Below are 21414 nucleotides of genomic sequence, written 5' to 3'. Positions count from 1 at the left end.
CCCTGCCTGAGAATCTGCAAGCACGGAGGGATGAGCCACAGAGCTGGAGGGTTTGCTCGCTCTCTCTCGGGGAGAGGCCACCACTCGCCAGAATTGTACTTACTGGTGGCCTATGACACGGGCCACGGTTTTGGCCAGCAGACTGCATCCAAACCCCAGGCTAGCTGTCCGAGCCCTGTGAGGAGGGGAGGGCACGCCTCCCTCTGTCAGCCCAGGAGGGCTGGGTTTTGTCTTTTACTTCACAGACTGTTTTAAGATTGTTCCAGAAAAAAATTTATTAAACATATTCAACTTGCTTCCAATGAAATGAGTCATTTTTTTTTCATTAACAATGATTTCCAATGTTTGTCTTCTGTTCTTTTTTCTTTCTTGCTTTCAAAACCAGCACCAAAATGTAGAATAAAAATACTGTGGGTACAGTACATAGTGTAAGTTAACTAATGAAAATATATACATTTGACTCTGAAATGACAAAGAAAAGCAATGACATTATTGTCCTTGAGGATCTATCCCTGTATTCTGAGAACATCAAGCCAAGATCAGTTGAGAGGGTTTCTCTTGCACCAATAAACATAGCACCATAAGGTCGCGAGACTCTGGGATCAGAACACATTTGTGCAACCAAAAGGGTACAGTACTTGAGTAACAGTACAGGTTATTGTTAGCAGTACAGAAGCATCACTGTTGTAGTCCCAGAGTTTCAACATCTCCTCTACAGAGTGGAATAAGACTGTTACGATCGCTTCATTGCTGGTGGCATAAATAGAGGGTGAGCCAGTGGCTTTCAGAGCAACAACGTTAGGAAAGGTTAAGAGAGTTCAGCAAGACAAGCACTTCTGGAGCAATGGTCTTGGAAGCAATCACTGGCATTTGGGGGCCCTTGCCAAGGGGAGTCCAGCTGACACTGTCAGGGTGGCCAGGGCAGAGCCCAGAGATACCGGTGCGAGTGCTCACCTCTGCCTTGGCTCAGGGAAGTGAGGGTGCAGGTGGACGCATGTGCACCATTGCCTGGCTGGGGTGGGCCCGTCCAGCCCATGCAGAGGAGCAAGCAAGGTGGCCGTGGGCTTCCTTAGCCGACTGGCCCAGCTCTACTCCACAGCCCCGAGAGGCTGGGATCTTTCTGTCCTGCAGTGAAGAGCCGATTTGGGGCTGGGTCAAAAATGGAAACACCACTCCCCAGGACTCTGCAGGCTTTGTGGAAATGGGGGCCGGGGAAGTCAGTGGATGACCAGACCTGAGCGGCAGGGAGGGCTAGTATGTTTGCAGAGGCCCTGGGCGAATGCTGGTCCTTCAGGCAGGGCCCTTGGCATCCAGATAAAGCTTTCAGCTCTTTCCATGGGGCTCCTAAAGGATTTCTCAATAGCTTCTTGTTGCTTCAAGAGGAACTGAATACATTCCCTGACATCCTCACCAACTCTCTGCCTCTGGGGTATTAAAAATCAAAAGCAATTATATAACCCAGAGATAAGGGAGAAGGTAGTGAGGTTTCTTTTTTACTTTCTGATTTAAACTAACACTAAACATCAGAAAATAAAAAGAACAAAAGCATAAACACAGCACCAATAAATCAAGAAGCACATGGCAATGATTCCCAGGAAATAAGCCTAAGTGAGATCCTCTGCCTGAAAGAAGGGAGGAGGTGGGTTTCTCACTTAAAGTCCTCAAACATAAGCACCCATGAAACACCCACCTCTCTGGTGCCAGAACAGGACTTCTGACTCCAGCGATGCTGCAGGCTGGGACCTACCATCTGTCATGCTCTCAAAGAGGCCACCCTGGTCATCTGCCTGTGCTTTAGGAGAGAGATGAGGGAAAGACCTTCTTTGGGTCTTTCTGAGCATCATTCTTGCCCCTCCAATAACAGCAACCATGACGATGCTGGAAAAAGGGGGTCTGAGCTGTGAAGGCTTGGGGGGTGGGACACAGCTGGCCGGGGTGGGGGGGGGGGGGCTCTCCTCTTTGATCCTGGCTGAACGCCCTGGAAGATAGCTCATGGATGCCAGGATGAAGAGGTCAGGCCTTCCTCTGCAGACTCCAGGACTGAGACTTGAGTCCTTAATCAACTTCCAATAAATGGCTGAGGTCAATGGGAAGCCGTCGGGAAGTGCTGTGACATCTGTGATGTGCAAAGGTTTATGAAGTACTGGCGAGACCAGAGGCCCTGGAGGAAAGAGTGGGGAGATCCATATGCCCTGATGAGGCTGTCCGAGCTCACCTTTATGCCCTCAAGAATCCCACTTCCAAAATTAGCTTGTGTCACAGTGCTTACCTTGAAGGAAGGCGCCCTTTATGGGGGAAAGCAGAGATTAGAAAACCATGGTTTTCCCCAAACCCCAACCTATCCTGAATATTCTCCCCTGCAGGTGGTAATGAGAACTCCGTGGTGATGGTGTCCTTATTGGTTTACAAAAACTTAGACACTTGGAGACGAGCTTCCAAGACAAGGACAGGATTGAAAGAAGACCATGTTTTCAGAGAAAGGTAGAGAAGCCAAGTCCTGATGCATTGTCAAGAAGGCAGAATAAAAGGAATGTGTTCTTCAGCAGCCCAGCCTTCTCCAGAGAAGCCATGAGCAGTGGCTCGTTGACAGCTGTCCTTCCACCTGGGGGTGTCTGGCTTTCAGAATAAAGCCTTTTTAACAGGGAATGTTTCATTTATGGGATTGTCCCCCAGTGGTGCACCAAACACTGGGAATTCAAACATCAAAGGGCAGCCAATGCGGAAGCACTAAATAACGTCGTCTTCTCTCTCTTCCCCAGGGGTTTGCAAGAAGTGTTTCCCCTTCAGGAACACAGAACCTTAAAAACTAATAATTTTGTGACTCTGGCCTATTTCGTTTCTTACTGTAGAAAGCCATCCAGTGGCTGTTAATAACGTATTAAGTAAAAAGCATGGATGGCCACAATCAAGTGCACTCTCCAGTGCTATGCAGTTGGATTGGGGAGACAGCCTGTGGGTGGGCAGTGAGTGTTCTGGAAGGTCCGGGTCGCAGGACGGTGTGCTCTTGGTTGGGGGGCCGGGCTGTGGAGTGGAGGACTCGCTCAGCACTGTGCTCCAGGCCTGGCGTCTGGGCATTGTGGCCGGCAGGGGGGTGTCAGGAGCTTGGTGGCAGTGGTGGGCGCATCTTGCTGGCATAGAAGTCCCTGCAAGTCTGGCAGCAGCGCTGGTACCACCTCATGTCCTGGCAGAGGTTCTTTTCTCGAATGACCCGGCAATATACCGTCCACTGGTCTCGCGTGCATTTGTAGGTCAGAGCAGCTAAGGGGATAGAGAGAGAAAGCCGTGGGTTATGGATGGCAGGGGAATGGCATGAAACACGGCCCCCCCTGAAGGTGCGGACTGAGAGACAGCTTTGGTCTGACACTCTCTGAGCTCCCTCTCACCCACTGCTTGCACGGACTGATGGAATCAGGCCTCCCCGCCAGGGCAACCATGGACACCGCTTGCTTGTGACAGCAGCCTGGTTCACAATGTACCTGCATTTGGTGGTCTCGCTGCCTCTTCTGGGGAGAGCACACCAGCCACCCTGTTTCTGAGCTGGGGCAGAGGACACCCTTAACTACTTGAATGGCATCGATAAAAGCAGCAGGGAAGGGTCACCAAGCAAGAGGCATAAGTGTGTACAAGTGACCCGAATCTCCTCCAGTTCTGGTATCTGGAGCAAAGGCCTTGCTAGAAGTTCTGGAGGAGGCCAAGGAGGCTTGTGCTTGCCAAATTCTGTGTGTGAATCTGCAGGCTCAAAGTACCCCCATCCCCACGAACCTGCCTTTGTTTTCGTGGGGTCCTGACCTTAGGAAAAGGGGCTTTGGGTGGGAAAACATTCTCTAGGGATTTCTATTTGGAAAAGAAATGCTGTTCATCAGATCAGTATTGAAAGTCCCTCTCCTCCTTCTCAGGCCCCACCCCACCCCCCCCAGCCTGAGGCATGGACTTGAAACGGGACAAGTCTGGAATACCCAGGGCCAAAGTTGCTCACACACTCTGCTATATGTCTGTCTTCTCCGCCAGCATCAGCCCACAAGGGTCCATCCCCTGCATGTATCCCCTCAAGGCCTCAGTGAAGGGCGGACACCTCCAGAGCTTTCTTTGTCAGAAAGGAGCACTTCCTCTGGCCCCTCATTCCCAGCAACCCTAAAACATTGGAGGGACATTCTCATGTATTCCCTACTTGTGGGCAGAAGGGGTCAGTGGGATGCTCAGCCCATTGTGTCCGGGACTGCCGTTCCATCTCTGGAACCTCTTTTCTCCTCCGGAGCTCACGAGTGTGGGCCTTGAAGAAGACCAAGAAGGGACTTTCAGGTCATAAAGCTTGGCCACCCTGGAGCCTTGTGGACCACTGCGGTGGGGGTGGGGAGGCACAGACATGCTCACCGAGGCGGGGGGAGGTGATGGTGTTGACGTTGATCTTGTCGTTGCAAACCTCCTGGTGGCACTGTCTGTAGGCAGCTGGCTTCGCGAGGGCGGGGCACTCGTTGCCGTGGCGCCCGGTGACCTTGTGCATGCACTGGACAACGCGGGACTGCAGGCCCTTCCCACAGGTCGACGAGCACTGTGGGGACAGGGACAGCTTGAGCTGGAGGCCTCCCAAAAGTGCCAGCCCAGGGGTGTCATCTCTGGAAAGCTTGGGATGAGCACAGGGCAAAGCTGACCGGCCGCCTGAGCGAGTGGAGTGCGTTTAAAGAATACGGTTGAAAGATGAATTTATTTTGTCTGCCGCCCAGCCTCTCAGCTCTGCTCCAAGCAGAGAGCCGGGCTTTGGAATTCTGGAGATAATGGGCAGGATGGCCAAAGGCGCACGGGAGGGACGGAGGGCCCATTACCACAGGGGTCTCTGGGGGATCCGAGCCATGGAAGTCTTGGGCCTGCGCCAGGTCTTGGTGCGGAGGGGAGCCCAAGAGTGGCTAGAGCTCAGTGTCGCATGAACCTGGACAGTAGGGACTCAGAACTGAGTTAAAGAAAATAAAGAGGGCAACCTTTCTTGTATAACAGAACCATGGTCTCATATTTGTGGCTAGCAGTTTTTTTTTTTTTAATTGTCATAACATAAAACACACAAAATTTCCTGTTTTAGCCATTTTTTAAGTATACACTTCAGTGGTGTTAAATACATTCACGCTGTTGTGCCAGCATCACCACAATCCATACCAAACTTTTCCATCACCTCAAACAGAAACTCTGTACCTATTAAGCAGTAACTCCCTATTCTCATTCCCAACTCCCAATAGCCTGTCATCTACTCACTGTGGCTACAAATTTGCTTATTTTAGATATTTCATATAAGTGGAATCACTTTTGTGTTATGTTGTGCATGTTGATGTCTTCAAGGTTCACCCATGTTGTCACATTTATCACGATTTCATTCCTTTGTACGACTGTGTAGTATTTCATTGTTGGGACACACCACATTGTGTTCCTCCATTCATCTGTTGAGGGACACTTGGGGTGCTTCTGCCTTTTGGAGAAGGTGAATAATTTTGTGATGAATACTGGTGTACATATCTGTTTGAGCCCATTTTTAATTCTTTGGAGTGGAACATGGCTAGCAGTTCTAACTTAAGATACCAAAGCACGAATGGTGGCATCTCAAGCACCTGCCAGAGGAGGCAGGGCTCGTTAAAACCATGAATCAACACAGTTCAGTGGATGGTGCCAAACCCCCAAGTAGTGAACCTGACTTTACTACAGAGTTCTGTTCTCCCTGCGGTTCCCCTTCTCCCTCTTTTGAAGTATTTCACAAAGAGGAGCCTGCCAGGTACCCTACGCCTTGTCCTCCCCAGGTCTCTCAGCCCCTTGGGCCCTTTTCCCCTCAGCTCTCCTGGAAACTGTCTTTCCATGAAGCTCGTCTTTTCCCAGCCAGAGGCCAGCTTCCCTCGTGCACCTCCTGTGTCTGGTGTCCCCTAAACGCCCATAGGCCGTGATTGATAGGGTTCTGAGAACACTGCAGAGCATTCATAAAGAAAGGCGGGAGGCTGTGGGCCCCAGCTGGGATTCAGAAAGCAGCCCGCAGAGCACTGAGACCTGGAAGGTGGGGGCAGGAAACATGGCCTCCCTAAGGCCACAGGTGCCAAGGATACCAGGTGCCATCGAGATGCTGTGCATTGCCCCGTTTCCTCCTCTTGGGCCTGAGCACAGGCTGACCTGGTGGAAGGGCCTCCTTCAGACTGCAGGGGTCACCCAGCACAGACTCAGGGGAAGCGCATGGCGTTACCACACCTGGCATGGCCGCTCTCCAAGGGCTCGTGTGCACTAGGTGAGCATCTCTGCTTTCTGATGCTTTTTCACCGTAGAAGCCTAAAGGTGGGCAAGAAGGAATGTGCTCTGAAGAGGCAGGCCCTAATCTTTTCAAGTCATACCAGGGGAGGCAAGACCCCAAGAGGCTTCTGTGGGCTCTGGGCCTGAGATGCTCACCAGGAATTAAAAAAAAAAAAAGGGCAACAAAGAAATGTAATGGAGGCAGGACTTCACAGTGACCAATGAGGGAGGGAGGAAGCCATGACACGATTTTGAGGATCACTTTTGGAAGCCATCTGGTGGCTGGTTTTACCCAGGGCCTGTGAGGGCACAGCCACGGGGGCGGGGAGGCGGGTGGGAGAGAGATTATCCAGCATCCTCAATGCAGTGCAAAGGAAAACTGGTGCAAGTAGCATCCTCAGACTCAAAAGGGGCTGCGTCTCCATGACTGCTGCTGGAAATGACCACCCAAATGGGTGTGGTGACTCAAAAAGTGGAGCTTGCGGTGACAGAACCCACTGCAAAACTTTATAAATCACTTACAACACTGCATCCAGTTCAATTTTATAAAATGCTGGAGAAAATAATATTCCTCAATTAAAACATCTTTATAACATATAACTTTCAACAGGAATGCCTAATAGTAAGTGACATATTTTAAGTAGGTATCTGACTAGTCCACCCACACCATTAAAGGGGCTTCTGTATCTAAATTGACCCTATCATTTAAAACCCTGGTCCCTAAGGAAAATAGGGGATTGATCTATAATTCAGGTCTTAATTCTATGACCATTTGGCATGTGCATTGCTCACTTCAGAAAATGAGTGTGCAAGCTGATCTACAGGCAGCACCCCATCATCTCTTCTGTCCTTAGAGTTCAACTTGGATCACCTATCATTGGCCATTGGACCGCCTGCTGCAGGATGCACCGCTAGTCCTTGGAGACAGCAGGAAAAGCTAGCCATGTCCTTGTTCCTTTTGGGAGAGGAAGAGCATACAGGGCAGGGCAGGTGGAAACTGCACAAGCTTCCACCACTTTTGCTGTCTGGCTTCCTCTGTATTGGGTGACCATGAGGCAGCCTGGCTCTGTCCACCAGGAGCCAGCCTGAGAGACCCACTTCCATTATGGGCTCAGTCCTGCATAAGCACCAGGAAGCTTTCTGATTTCTTTTGCAGGCATTGTTGTGTATGTAATAATCAGGGCAAGTGCTCAGCCCTGTGAGCCCATTCCAGTAGGTGTAAAATTGACAAGGTCTTTGCCTGGAGAATACCAGTGACCATTGTAAAATGTGGAGTATGGGGTGACCTCAAAGACAAATCTCCTTCTGAAAGTTCTTAGCCTTGATTAATGTGATCTGGGTGAGAGGGGACCTTCTACTTTGTACCAGTTCCTCCTGTGGGCTCCTAAGAGGCCACATGCCTCCTCTGAGGCTGGCACTGGCTGCTGAGCTCAGAGCTGTCATGTTTCATCCATGGTTACAGAGTTGGGGACAGGATCCCACCTACTCTGTCCCAAGGACAGAATCCTCTTGTATGTGGCACTTTATGGGGCACCAGGAATCAAAGACTGGGATGGTTGCCTAGGTCCACCATTTGTCTATTATCTTTCCTAGCATGGGTCACTTGCTTTTTAAAATTTTTTATTTTTTATTTCTCTCCCCTTCCCCGGGCCCCAATTGTCTGCTCTCTGCGTGTTCCATTTGCTGTGTGTTCCTCTGTGTCTGCTTGCATTCTTGTCAGTAGCACTGGGAATCTGTGCCTACTTTTGTTGCATCATCTTGCTATGTCAGCTCTCCATGTGTGTGGCGCCACTCCTGGGCAGGCTATGCTTTTATTGCGCAAGGCGGCTCTCCTTATGGGGCATATTCCTTGCGCGTGGGGCTTCTCTACGTCAGGGACATCCCTGCATGGCATGGCACTCCTTGCGCGCATCAGCACTGTGTGTGGGCCAGCTCTCCATGTGGGTCAGGAGGTCCAGAGTTTGAACCCTGGAGCTCCCATGTGGTAGGTGGATGCCCTATCAGTTGAGCTAAATCCGCTTCCTGTGGGTCACTTGCTTTTAATTTTCCATTCTATTAAAAAAACTGCTCCATGTGATCAGGGAAGGCTGTTTCCATAAGGCAGGATAGCACCATGGGTGTAGGCTGGGTCACTGTGAACTTTGGAACTCACTGCCATGCCACCTTCCCAGCTGGTGGTACCCCAGACGCTGCCCCTCTGTGAAGCGTTTGGCAGATCCCAGAGAATATCATGTTCTTGGAGTTAACCCATTCTTGTAGGTGTAGGACCCTTTGATTGGACTGAGGCGTGACCCAGGGTGGATCTTGGTTCCCTTGCTGGAGTCCTTTATAAACAGAGAACTGAAAGCAGAGACACACAGAGATGAAGCAGCAGAGACAGAGAAATCCTGAAAGGCTGAAAGAAAGAGGTCCCAGAGGTTGGAATTAGCACAGCACAGAGGCACAGAAAAGGCCCTCCAAGAGGCTGGAAGGGACGAGGTCCAGAGGAGAAGGGAGAGATGAGCCATCTGCCTGATCACCCACAGCTGAGCTTGGGAAGAAAGTAAGCCTGAAGTGGAAGCCTGGAGGAAAGAACCAAACCAGAGAGCCACCATTGTGTCCTGCCATGTGGCATGAGGCCAGAATTATCCTAATGAATATTTATCCTAATGAATTCCCATTTCTGGTATATTTATTGCTCCTAGCAGCTTTTAGCAAACAAAAACACCCTCCTATGGATTTTACCCTCTAGATTAGGTTTATGATAAATTCTAGGGATGGGGGGGGGCAGTTCCCATAGCTGTGGGCTGTGAATGGGAGAGCCTTCCAGAATGTGGGGGTGCTTGTTTATCTGCCTGGGAGCTGTGTCTGAGCCCCCCACAGTGGATACTTCAATGTGTAATGTAGAAAAAAAGAAAGGTTACAAAATAGTCTCTACAGAAATCATTCCATTTTTGTTTAGTGTATGTGTAGGTGTGTACCTATATAAAAGTTTGGAAGACAGTCCACCACAAAGTGAACCTTGGAGGAACTGTGGGAAGATGGCATTGAACTAACAGGCAGAGCTCAATGCTCTCATGAAAACAATGGAGAAAAAGCCAAAAGCAATCTGGGGGACCTGATTTGGGATCAGCAGACCAGGACAGTGCTACACAACTTGCAGGAGGGTGAGGGACAGAGAGATGAAGAAGCTGAAACAAAGAAAGTGAGTTACCAAGCCCCCATGGTCCTCTCCCCCACCGCCCCCCAAGATACTATGCTGGGGTTAAAACCTTGGCTTACTGCAGCAAACAGACATCTTCCTCCCTGTCAGCTGTTTCAAGGGAAAAAGAGGTTGGAGTCGGGGTGCTTTTCTTCAGTGAATTTGGCAAGCAGAGCCTGCATTAAATATCTGCTCTGGAGATTCAACACAAGAACACAGGAAAGCCCAGACTGAAATACCTCCAGGGCAAGATGTGCTGATGAGTGCCACCTGCTGGCTGGTCTGGAAATTGTATGGACAAAAACTTGGTTTTCTCTGTATCCTACCGCTGGGAGAAAATCTGCCCCACTAGTGAGTCCCTGCCCCAATTTTGATAACTTAAGTTGGGCAATTTTAAAGACCTAGAATAAGTTGAACCAAATACCAAAGAAGAACTGTGAAAAAAACACAAAACAGGGAAACGGACTTGGCCCAGTGGTTAGGGCATCCGTCTACCACATGGGAGGTCTGTGGTTCAAACCCCAGGCCTCCTTGACCCGTGTGGAGCTGGCCCATGTGCAGTGCTGATGCGCTCAAGGAGTGCCCTGCCACACAGGGTTGTCCCCCATGTAGGAGAGCACCACGCGCAAGGAGTACGCCCATAAGGAGAGCCGCCCAGCGTGAAAGAAAGTGCAGCCTGCCCAGCAATGGCGCTGCCCACACTTCCCGTGCCGCTGACGACAACAGAAGCGGACAAAGAAACAAGACGCAGCAAACAGACACAGAGAACAGACAACCGGGGGAGGGGGGAGGGGGGAATTAAATAAATAAATAAATCTTTAAAAAAAAACCCACACAAAACAATAGGCAATAGAGAATTTGGCCATCAAAGTAAATTCACCAACATATTCCAGATGCCTAGACATCAACAAAAAGCTGCAAGCCATACTAGGAAACAGGAAGAGATGGCCCAGCCAAAAGAACTAACCAAATATCCTGAAGAGATACAGGATTTAATACAATTAATCAGTGGTAATCACACTACTCTTTTAAACCACTTTAAATAATTTAAAGAAAATATGACTAAAGAAATAAAGGATATTAAGAAGACACTGGGAGAACAAAAAGAACAATTTGAAAGTCTGCAAAGAAAAGTAACAGACCTTATGGGAATGAAAGACATCATGGATGAGATTAAAAATACATTAGAGGCACATGAGGACAGATTTAAATTGCTTGAAGATAGAACTGGTGATTTTGAAGACAGAACATCTGAACTGGAAAAGACAGGAGAAGAGAAAGAGAAGAAATTGGAAGAAATGGAATAGAATCTCAGGGAATTGAATGATAATGCAGAACACACAAACAGTTCTATTATTGGTGTTCTAGAAGAAGAGAATGGAAAAGGGGTAGAAAGAATATTTGAGGAGATAATGACTGAAAACTTCCCAACCTTTATAAAGGACATAAATATCAATATCCAAGAAGGACAATGCACCCCAAACTGAATAAATCCAAATAGATCTACTCTGAGACACCTACTATTCAGAATGACAAATATCAGAGATAGAGGATTCTGAAAGCAGCAAGAGAAAAGCAAAACATCACGTAAAAGGGAAACTCGATAAGATTAAGTGCCAACCTTTCATCAGAACACATGGAGGTGAGAAAAAATGATTTCACCATTAAGAACTAAATTTAATGAGAAAACTCATGGAGTTAACAGTTAGAATATAAGTCACCAGAAAATAGAATGTGGTTGGAGAATGGAAAGCTGAGGTTTAACCTGTGCAGAATTGGTAAAAAGTTGTTTGTGAATGTTTGGAAATGGTGAAAGCATATCATAGGACGTGTAACTAGTAGAGATAACATATGGGTATGATAGTGCTTTTTTTTTCTTTTTTGGAGTAATGAAAATACTCTATTATTGACTGATATAATATATAATGCACAATTCTGTGATTACACCAGATGCCACTGAGTGTACATTTTAGATAAATTGTATATTTATGAACAAAAAAATATAATAGGGAGGTTTGTGGGAAAATACAGCAAATGTAAGATATGGACTATCATAAGTAGTAATACTTTGATGATGCTCTTTCATAATTTGTTACAAATTTTTCAAAACAATGAAAGTTATTGGTGGTGGGATGAGGTATGTGGAAGCCCTGTATGATGTTATGCATGCTCATTTTGCAAGTTCAAAACTTTTACGATACACTTATTGTTTATGTATGTTCATGTATGAATGATATATTTTAATAAAATTTTTAAATTAAAAAAAGAAAAGAAAATGTACCTGTTATCAAATGGTTTGTGCGACTAGTTTTCCTTTTTTGACTTTTTCTATAGTGAGACAGAATTACCTATGTAAGTAAAACAAAAAAGTGGAGAATTCAGCCCATAGACCCTTTGCTGCAAACTGCCGCCTGCCCTTCTTCCACACCAGCTGCTATTTCATTCAAGTCAAAATGAGTGCCAAACCTGTCCTTGGCCTGAAATCCATGTGCTTTGGGTGGGCCAATACCACTCAGGGGCACGATCACACTCCTTGACAGGACTTTCACCAGGGAGGCCAGGTGATGTGATGGATGGTGCACTGGCCAGAAGGTTGGGCCTGGTGGTCACTTACTAGCCATGTGACCTCAGGCATATCCTTAGGTATCTCTGGCTCAATGTCCCCATTTGCAGCAGGAGGATAAGAAAACCCTTCATGTAGACTGGTTTCTACGATTTGAGACATGTATAGCAGTGTATAGTAGGGAGTCTGGAAGAAGGAAGATGCTCAATAAGGCTGCACCATTATTGTTATTATTTTAATTAACATCAGCATGAGCAAAGAAAGCTGAGCCAGGAGACTCTGGAGCTCAGGAAGGATGCTCTGTTGCCCATTCTATTTACTTAGCTCTGCCTGGTTACCATACCTGGCAAGAGGCAGGTGCAAAATTCCGCCTTCTCCTGGCTCCCAGAGGGGAGCCAGACGCCTGGAGCACAATTAGAGCCTGCTTTTCGCACTTGGATCTGCAGACAAACACGATTCCAGACAGGTCTGAAGGGGTTTGAGCAGCCTTCTCCTGTCATCTGAGCTGCAGTGTTGATGATAACACAGGTGCTCATCATGAACTTCATCTGTCAGCTCCCACCAGGCGCCTCCATCTCTAATTAAACATGCGACTGACTGCCTTAGCCTCGAGCAGGGCTGCAAAGCCATTTCTCAGGCTCTTAAAATCCAAGTAAACAGAGCTATTAAAAATGCATCTGGTCCTGTTTGAAGCATGCTTCCACTGACGGGCATTTTTTCAAGGTGCTCAGTACTTTAAAATTTAATGTGTCTCCATGAGACTCAGTTAGCTGAGACAAAAAATGGGGGCAGCAAGAAATTACCCAGAAAAGCATCTGGCCAGACAACCTGGCATAAACCTAGTGCCCTTCCTATACCACCCCAGCAAGTGCTGGCAGCTATGCTTCAGAAACAGTGCCTGGGTGGCCCCACGAGCCAGGGCTGGAGGTTGGGGCCCCCCCCGTTTCTCCCTTCAGGTTGGACCTGATCTGGGTGGGGAGGAGCTGGTTTTTTCGTTTGTTTGTTTGTTGCTTGTCTTTGTCTTTGTTTTCAGGAAGCATCGGGGACTGAACCCGGGACCTCCCTTTTGGGAAGCAGGTAGTCAACCACTTAAGCCACATCCCTTCCCCTTTATATGCTTTTGATGCAAATTACAAAGTGGTTGTGAGGAAAACCTTTCCCTCTAGGCAGATAAGAACTTCCTGCACAAAAGGGATAACCTTCTGTTCCTCAGACCCATGACAGCAAGGCACCATGAAGGTGTTACTGTTTGGCTTCTGTGGTATAATAATAATAATATTAATCATAATAGTACTAGCAGCAGGGCCCCCTGTCTGCATAGGCCCAGCTGTGTTCCCATGAATCCTCATGCTGACTTTCGGGGTACCCTTACAGTGCTGTGGCCAGGGCAATGCTTGAACACAGTAGGCACTCAATAAATAAGTGCTGAATGCATGGATGAGCTCTGCAGGGACAGGAACTGCCATTCAAAGAGGCAGAACGTGGGAAACGGACTTTGGCCCAGTGGTTAGGGCGTCCGTCTACCACATGGGAGGTCCACGGTTCAAGCCCCGGGCCTCCTTGACCCATGTGCAGCTGGCCCATGCGCAGTGCTGATGTGCGCAAGGAGTGCCGTGCTACACAGGAGTGTCCCCCGCGTAGGGGAGCCCCACGCGCAAGGAGTGCACCCATAAGGAGAGCCGCCCAGTGCGAAGGAGGGAGCAGCCTGCCGAGGAATGGCACCGCCCACACTTCCCGTGCCGCTGACGACAACAGAAGCGGACAAAGAAACAAGACGCAGCAAAAAGACACAGAAAACAGACAACCGGGGGAGGGGAGGGGAATTAAATAAATAAAAATAAATCTTTAAAAAAAAAACAAAAACAAAACAAAGAGGCAGAACGTGACGCTCAGAGCATCTTGGGTAGTTTTCCCCAAGTCACATAGCATGGGCCCCCCCGCCCTGACCTGCTCATCCTGAGAACTGCACACTTTCTTCTTGGCCATACCATCCCCTAGTAGGGAGACCCCAGCTCTCTGCCTCCCTCACCTGGGCGGACATCCTCCACTGAGGCGGTGACCTAGCTATAAAATCAGGAAGATCAATAACACTGGATGCTTTGAGAATTAGCTAAAGGAGGCCATAGAAATCTCCAGAAGATGAAAATGCTACATGGATATTCGATAAATACATGAAGTCTGGATCCTACAGAGTGGACACACTGGGGGTGAGGGTCTTGGCTAGAATGAAATAGAGGAAGGAGGAACCCTCCACTCTCTTCCTCAATGATTTCACCAGGTTATTTTCTGAGGGGCAGGTTTTGGATAGCAAACAGTGAGAGGGGGTGGGGGGAAGAACCCTTACAATAACTCCACTTTCTCTGTGTGGCTGAAAGGCTTGGCTGGTGAAAGGTCAAAAGCTCTTCAAAAGAATTTTTGACAGATTGCCCCACTCCCCATGCTTGGCATGAGCAACGAGCTCTGAAGCTGCTGAAACCTGAAAATAGCAGGGTGAAGAAATAATGAAAATTCCCACTCAGCTTGTGTGTGTGCATGTACACACACGCACACACACACACACACACACACACACACACACACACACCCTCCCCCACTTCAGCTCAGGCTTCTTTTCAAGCTAATTACTGTCTTCTTCCTTCAGGCTCGGCTGCGGGTTTCCTGCATTCCTCTGAGTGTGCAGCCTGCCAATCTGCAGATTTTGGTTGGGTCTCTGTGCCCAGGGGACCAAAAGGTTAAGGCGAACCCAGTGTCCTGAAAGGGGCTGCAACCCATCTCCCCAGTACTCTCGATTCTGGTTGTTGAGGCTGGAGCCTGTCCCCGTGGAGAAGAGTGGAGCTCCCCAACAGTTTGTTAACGTCAGCGTCCTCTCAGTGACATCTGAAAGTGACCCCTTGGGGAGAGGAGGCCCAGGTGCCCAGCAGGGCTGTGGAACTATGACCACCCAGCCCTGCTTGTCCCACACGGGCACGAGGCTGGGGCAGGTACCATTTTACGGGGCCTGGACCACATCCAAAGAATTGTTCTTTTAAGACACAAATAGTTTACAAGCCCAGATAAGAAATGGGATTCTGATGAGAGACAAGAGGGCTGTGAGCGTTTCAGGTGCTGACGGTGAAACTGATGATGAAGATGATGATAATGATGGAGATAAACTTTTGCTTCTGCTGGCCATTTCCCATGTGCAGGCATTGGGGGAAGTGTGTTCCACGGCTCTTCTCTGTTCCCCGGTCAGCCCTGTGAGGTGCGCACCTCTGGACCCACGGACAGAGGGCGACGCTGAGACAAGGTTCCACAAAGTCATGTGCCTCGGTCACAGCAGAGCCAGGAGTTGAACCTGTGCAGTCGTGACCACAGGACCCCACTCTGGGGCTACAGACACGGCACGTGGTGAAACCAAGGCCCGCTCAGGGACAGCGGCTCCTCTGATTGATCGGCCTGTTCCAGGCACTGTTAGAACCCACCGTGTGGCTGAGAGGTGGCCCAGGGAACAAGCAGTGTTCCTGCTCTTACCTCTTGCCATGCCAAGGTGGCTGGCTTGACAAGGAGTCTGGAGAGTTGGGGGGCAGCGGGGGGATGGATGAAGGAGACCCACAGATTACCGAGCTCAGCACCGATAACCCATCGTCACTTCCTATGCAGGTGCCTCCTGGAAATTTCCAGGGACTCTGTTACTCCTTAGCAAACTCATTTCTTCCAGCTGGACTGGGCCTGGGCCCTGGGCTTTTCTCTGTAGCCCTGTGGCCGGGGGGCAGGCTCTGTTCACCCACATTAAGTGTTCCACCCAAAGTTCTGCCCAGAGCAGCTCTAAATTTTGATGACTCTCCTTGCACTGCTGGCTCTCAGGAGGAATCCTGAATGGGGGCTCCGTTTTATGTTCATGCAGAGTGCTGCTTGCCTCCACCGTGTGATATCACACATCCCAGGAAAGGGTCCCAAGTGTCCCTGAAACCTCTCACACTTGCTTTTCGATGTTCAAGTTTCCTCTAATTAGGACTCAGCTTTGTATCTCATAATTAAGGTAGGACTCAAAATGCAGGATGAGGCAACAGATTTATACTAAAGTGCATGTATACAAAGCCCTATTTAGGGAAGCAGGTTTTAATGGGGGATTTGGGGCTGTAGGGAGACCAGGCAGATACTTGGTTTTAGAACAAGGATATGTCTATGATGATTAGAGCTGAGGGCATCTTAGACTCAACTCCTTTGCTTTTCACATTAGGAATGTAAGCCTTTGATATCACTATACACTTGAAGGGTAGATTGAGTCAGGGGATGGGAACCAGATTCCTAGCCCTGACATTTTCTAGTTGTGTGACTGTGGGAAAAAAGCCATGCCACCTCTCTGAACCTCAGTTTTCTCATCCATAAAAATGAGGATAGAAGTGATTGTGAGGGTCAAATGAGACGATGTGAGTGAAAGTGCTTTGTAAATTATCAGTGGATGTCAGGGGCCAGGGCCACTGATCCCTGTAACGGTAGTATTACCCTATGCCAGCACCCCCACCCATGGCTCCCCCAGGCAGGGGCTGGGTCCCACAGCACTGGCTTCATTTCTACATGGTGGGACTTAGCATAACCTCCGTAGTTGGCTATCTGTCTGTATTGAGGCTGTGTCATTATCCACTCTCAAAACCCCAGCGCCCAGAGTAGGGTCCAGCACCAAACAGGAGCTCAGGAAATGCTGGGTGAATCGCAGTGACCTGGCTACATGGTCAGACCCCATCGGAGCCAGGGCTGGCTTCGCAAGCAGTGTTGGGGAGGCGCAGCTTTCTGGAAGTCCCCCTTCTCAGGACACACTGTCTATTGCTAAGGTCGTGGAACTTGAGCCCTCACTTCCTGCCCAGAACACAGGATGATGTCCAGCAGCTACCTTGGGGAATGCATGGATGAAGCAGTTTGTGTGAACTTGACCAGAAATGGGCTTTCCTTGACTTCTGTCTGGGGCTTTGCAGCTCACAGGCCCTTCGATGCACATAGTTTCTCATCTGATCTTCATGCCTGTGGAAGGAGCTGTTATCCTCACATTCTAGAGAAGACTGAGGCTTAGAGAAATCTTGGGATGGTGACAGGTGCCCTGGGACTTTACCTTAACCCTGGTACCTATAGATCAGGCTCCTTCCCTGGGACCCCCACACACATCAGGAAGTCAATGGCAATTTTGGTCTTCTCAGTAAAAGGGAGTATTATACTTTTAACACGGACAGCCAAGGTTTTCTTTAAAAACACCATCCATTGTAATCCCTCCAGAACAATTTGTTCCTAGTTAGAAACATCCCATTATTTCCCTAGCAATGGAAGCTTCTAGTCTTGAACCTGATCAGAAATCAGGCTATTCTGAAAAGGAATGAGATTTCCCTCTCTCCCATTTTAAGCCTGGGACCCAGCATTTCATGGGTATAGATGAGGATTTGCAGGGATCTAGAAATAGTTAAACTTCTGGGAGGACAAGCAGCTGCAGGCCATTTTTCAAACACACAGGGGGGCAGGAGGGGAGTGACCCTAGCCAGGGTTTTCCTTCTGAGCTTGTGCTCCCCACCAGGGTTCAAGGGTGCTGGGGCTAGCCCTTCTCAGGCATCCTCACCCCTCCACAGGGAGGGATGAGGTCAGCACCTCCTGTTTCAGCAAGCACAGAGAGCACCTAAGGCATGCCTTTGAACTGGCACTCCCACACCTCCCTGCAAATAGGGTCGTCCTTCTCAACAGCACCTTGGGGTTAAGTGATGAGAGACTGCACGACCTGCATGACGATGTCAAGCCATCCCCCTGCTGGAAGGTATTTCTGAAGGTATACCTTCTGGGGTCCCTCAACCCTGACACAAACGTTTCCTGCATCTGCTCGGGGCAGCGTTTTCACCCTGGCAACTGGGATTTGAATAAATTCCTCTGGATATGACACTCCTCTGCCAGTGCTCAGCCTGCTCTCTGCTTTCCTTTTGGGCAACTTGCCTACCTGCTTCAGAGCCTGCCATGCGTGGAGATTTTGAGGCTGGCTACAGGAAAGCAACGAACAGTTATTGCTTTTTGGGTCCACGGGAGCCCAAGCGGCACCCCCACCAGCTCGTCAGCAAAACAGACAACTGGGACAAATGAAAGACAGAGGAAACATCCATCCAGTAGGACGCACTTAGGGGGCTAGAGGACAGGGGTGCCCACAGGGAACTGTACTCAGGAGGCAGAAAGGGGAACACAACCGACAGCTTTATAGAACTACATGGGGCGGGGGGCACTTGCCTGGTCCACCCCCATGAGTGGGAGGGAGTGGCAGTGAGGCAGACAGTGTGATGGGGTCTCCTGGCTGAGTCTCTGCATCCCCTCGCATCCCTGCAGTTCTCGACTTGCTAGAACAAGCCTGCCCTGATCCCCAGCTGCATGGCGCTACTTCTCACCAGCACTGCCTTGCCCGCTGCTGCCTGGGGTAGGGCCGTCTGGCTCATGTTCAGGCTGGGTGCTCTCCAGAAGGCTCGGCTCCCACCTACATGGGTGCTGGCAGGCCATCGGAGGCCATTCCAGTAGTTCTTTTTGCCTGGGAGCACCGATCAAGATGGCTATGGCAAAAATGGTCACCATGGCACCATCGTGCTCCTCTCTTCTGAAAACCTGGGAGGCATCATCCCCCAGGGCAGGGCTAGTGATAAGAGGAAGTCCAGAAAGGCCTGGCCTTGGTGGGGAGGAGGGAAGGCCCAGGGCCTGGGGCACACAACTCATGAGCTGCCAGAGCTGGGGCAGAGCCATGCTGAACTTTTCCTATAGTACTGACCACCAGCCTTTGGCCTGGTGCTGCTCCTAGTAGCAGGAAGTTTAAAGTATTTACAAAAATGAAAGTTGTCTACTTAATTCTCAAAGCCAGAATGGGTAGGCTGGAGGCACTGGGCCCTGGCTGGTCTGCAGGGTGAACCTGCAGCTCCAAGTCACCCTCATTGTGACTTCTGGGAGCCCTCCTTGCTCCATTTCCACCACAGTAGACCAGGTATGGAAATGGGGCTCAGGAGCTTGGACTGTTCCAAATGAGTATGGGCAAGTCTGCTAACCTCTCTGAACCTCTACCTTCTCTTCTGTAAAACAGGGATAATGACCGTGGCTGGAGAGGACTGATGAAATGAGGCAAAGGAAAGGGTCTTGTAACTTGTCAGGAGGCAACCAAGTACAGGGGCTCCCCAAGGCCCCATGTGGCCCTGGGAGGGGCGTGTGCCACCCAGGCCTGAGCCTGAGAGCTCCTCACAGTGGCTGTCTGCCTAGGAGTCCAGAGAGCAGCAGGGATACCTGTGATCACAGTGTCAACTTCCAATAGCACCAGCTGCCTTTTAGGTGTGGCCACAGGACCCTTCTAATGCCCAGGCTATCGTGATACCTGTATTCCAATCTACACCTGGACACCTAGAGTCCAAAAAATGTTATTTCGCCTAGCATATCATCAGGTCATTTCCCCTTCCGCATCTTCTGGTTAGTTAGGAAGAATGTCACCGTCAAGTCTTTAGACATAGGGCATTTACAACTGTTTTGCTCCTTAATCAGAATCTAAACTGTTGATAGCTATTATGGTTAGGCTAATTTGTCAGCTTGGCCAGGTAATGGTGCCCAGTTGTTTGGTCAAGCAAGCACTGGGCTAACTGTAACACAAGGGCATTTCATGGACTTTAATCATCAGTGAGTTGATTGCATAGATGGCTAATTACATCTACAATCAACTAAGGAGATTGCTGTCAGCAATGAGTGACATCTCATCCAATCAGTTGAAGGCCTTAAATGGGAAGTGAATTCAGCATTCAGAGAGAGAAAATACCCATCTCTACTTCAGAAAGCCAGTGTCTCCAGGGAACTCATCAAGGCCCTTATTGGAGCCCCTGGTTTGCAGCCTGCCCTGTGGAATTTGGACTTGTGCATATCCCTGGTCACGTGAGAGAATTTTATAAAATCTCATACTATTTACAGATATCTCCTATTGGTTCTATTTCCCTAAAGAACTCTGACTAATAGAACAGCGCATCTTCATTTCCCCGGGCTGTGGTTAGTGACCTTTCCCCCAGTCAGATCTGGGTGGGAGGGTCTGGACATACAGGCTGGACATACTGGTAGATGAGACATTTCTCAGAGTCATTTTATAAAAGGCTAGGCAGCTCTCCTGACAAGATAAAATTAAATCAAATCAGTGCAGGTTAGACCGAGGGGACGGCTGTCTCACAACAGTAGGAGCAGGAGGTTGGTTGGTTTTAGGCAGTGAAATGTGTTTAGTTATCACCTTGAAACATCAGAACATCTCTGAGAAACTGGCAGGACCAGTGCTAATGACTGTCATTTCAGAGAAGAAGAGACTGAAGTCCATAGAGGTTAAGATGTATTAGTAGTGAATTGGGGCCAACGCTTGGCTCTAGTTTTCAATAGTGCAGAGTGCCCATTTCTTTTGTGAAAGCCTCGAAGTGATATTTGTCCTCCAGTGTAAGATTCATCCTGGCAGTTCTGTACTAAGATTTATTAAATTTTGTGTTTGCTTTTTTGAGAAACTGGGCTGTTGTTCTTGGTTCTTCTGCTTTGGTCAGAATTTTTGATCATGGAGTAAATGGGAAGGAGGCAGTATTGATCTTCCCAAAGTTTGCATTATCCAGACACTGCATTTTAGCACAGTCGGGCAAACTGGGACCTGAGGAAACAGCCTTTTATGTACTCTATCCACTCTATGGAGGGGTACAGGTTTTGGCTGGGGACTAGCAGCATTTCTCTGGGACCACATTCAGATAAGTTTTGCTTTCCAGTGGACAAATCATTCTGCCTTCCATAAAGCAGAAGCACAAACTGAATTACTTGCCTGGGCCAGGTGGGTAAATTAACCGCCAAGTGGCCGGAAGGAGGAACTTGGCAGTCAGGGGAGGGGGCTGGCCCCGCTCAGGTCCGGGGTTATGGTGACCACATGGGGGTAGAAGTCCTTGTTGCTAAATCCTCTGATTTTCATAGAGAAGCCAAATTCCAAATTTTCAGGTGAAATTTTCCCATTGTTAAATATTAGCATCCAATTCCATCATGTTTAAAATATTGTAGAGGCCAAACAAAAACGTAAGGGCTCTCAGGTCGCTGGTTTGCAGCCCTCCAGTGAAGAGAAACCAAGAAATGCAAACGGGGAGTTCTTCAGTTGTTAAGAGCATAAGGAAACACACACACACACACACGCTCTATACGTGTTCCTTTGGAATTTTACCGTTTTTGGTGAAAGTCTGTCTAGGAAACCTATTGGGTAGTTCTCACAGGAGTCAGTTGTGTTTACTGAGTCCTAGTCGGTAGAAATCATTAAAAAATAAGTCAAAGACGCTCATACCCCACCCCCACTCCTTTCAAACACATTCCAAAATAGTTGTTTCAAGTCAAATCATTTTGGCATTTAACACTTCTTGCCTCCAGAGGGCGCTGTCTCGGCAGCTCCTCAGGAAGT

The 21414-nt window shown here is 48.8% G+C and overlaps 1 protein-coding gene across 1 annotated transcript in view; it reads right to left on the bottom strand.

The window, feature by feature from the left end:
- Window positions 1–249: 249 nt before the first annotated feature.
- Window positions 250–21414, bottom strand: part of ADAMTS17 (ADAM metallopeptidase with thrombospondin type 1 motif 17) — a 386843-nt gene continuing 365678 nt past the window's right edge. The window contains exons 22-23 of the mRNA XM_058294624.2: window positions 4372–4549; window positions 250–3258 (exon numbers count right to left, since the gene is read on the bottom strand). Of these exons, the coding sequence (XP_058150607.1) occupies window positions 3095–3258; window positions 4372–4549 (342 nt within the window). The 3' untranslated portion in view covers window positions 250–3094. The remainder of the gene's footprint in view (window positions 3259–4371; window positions 4550–21414) is intronic.

The sequence above is a fragment of the Dasypus novemcinctus genome, chromosome 3 (assembly GCF_030445035.2).
Source record: "Dasypus novemcinctus isolate mDasNov1 chromosome 3, mDasNov1.1.hap2, whole genome shotgun sequence".
Classification (NCBI taxonomy): domain Eukaryota; kingdom Metazoa; phylum Chordata; class Mammalia; order Cingulata; family Dasypodidae; genus Dasypus; species Dasypus novemcinctus.
This window is presented reverse-complemented; position numbering and strand designations above follow the sequence as displayed.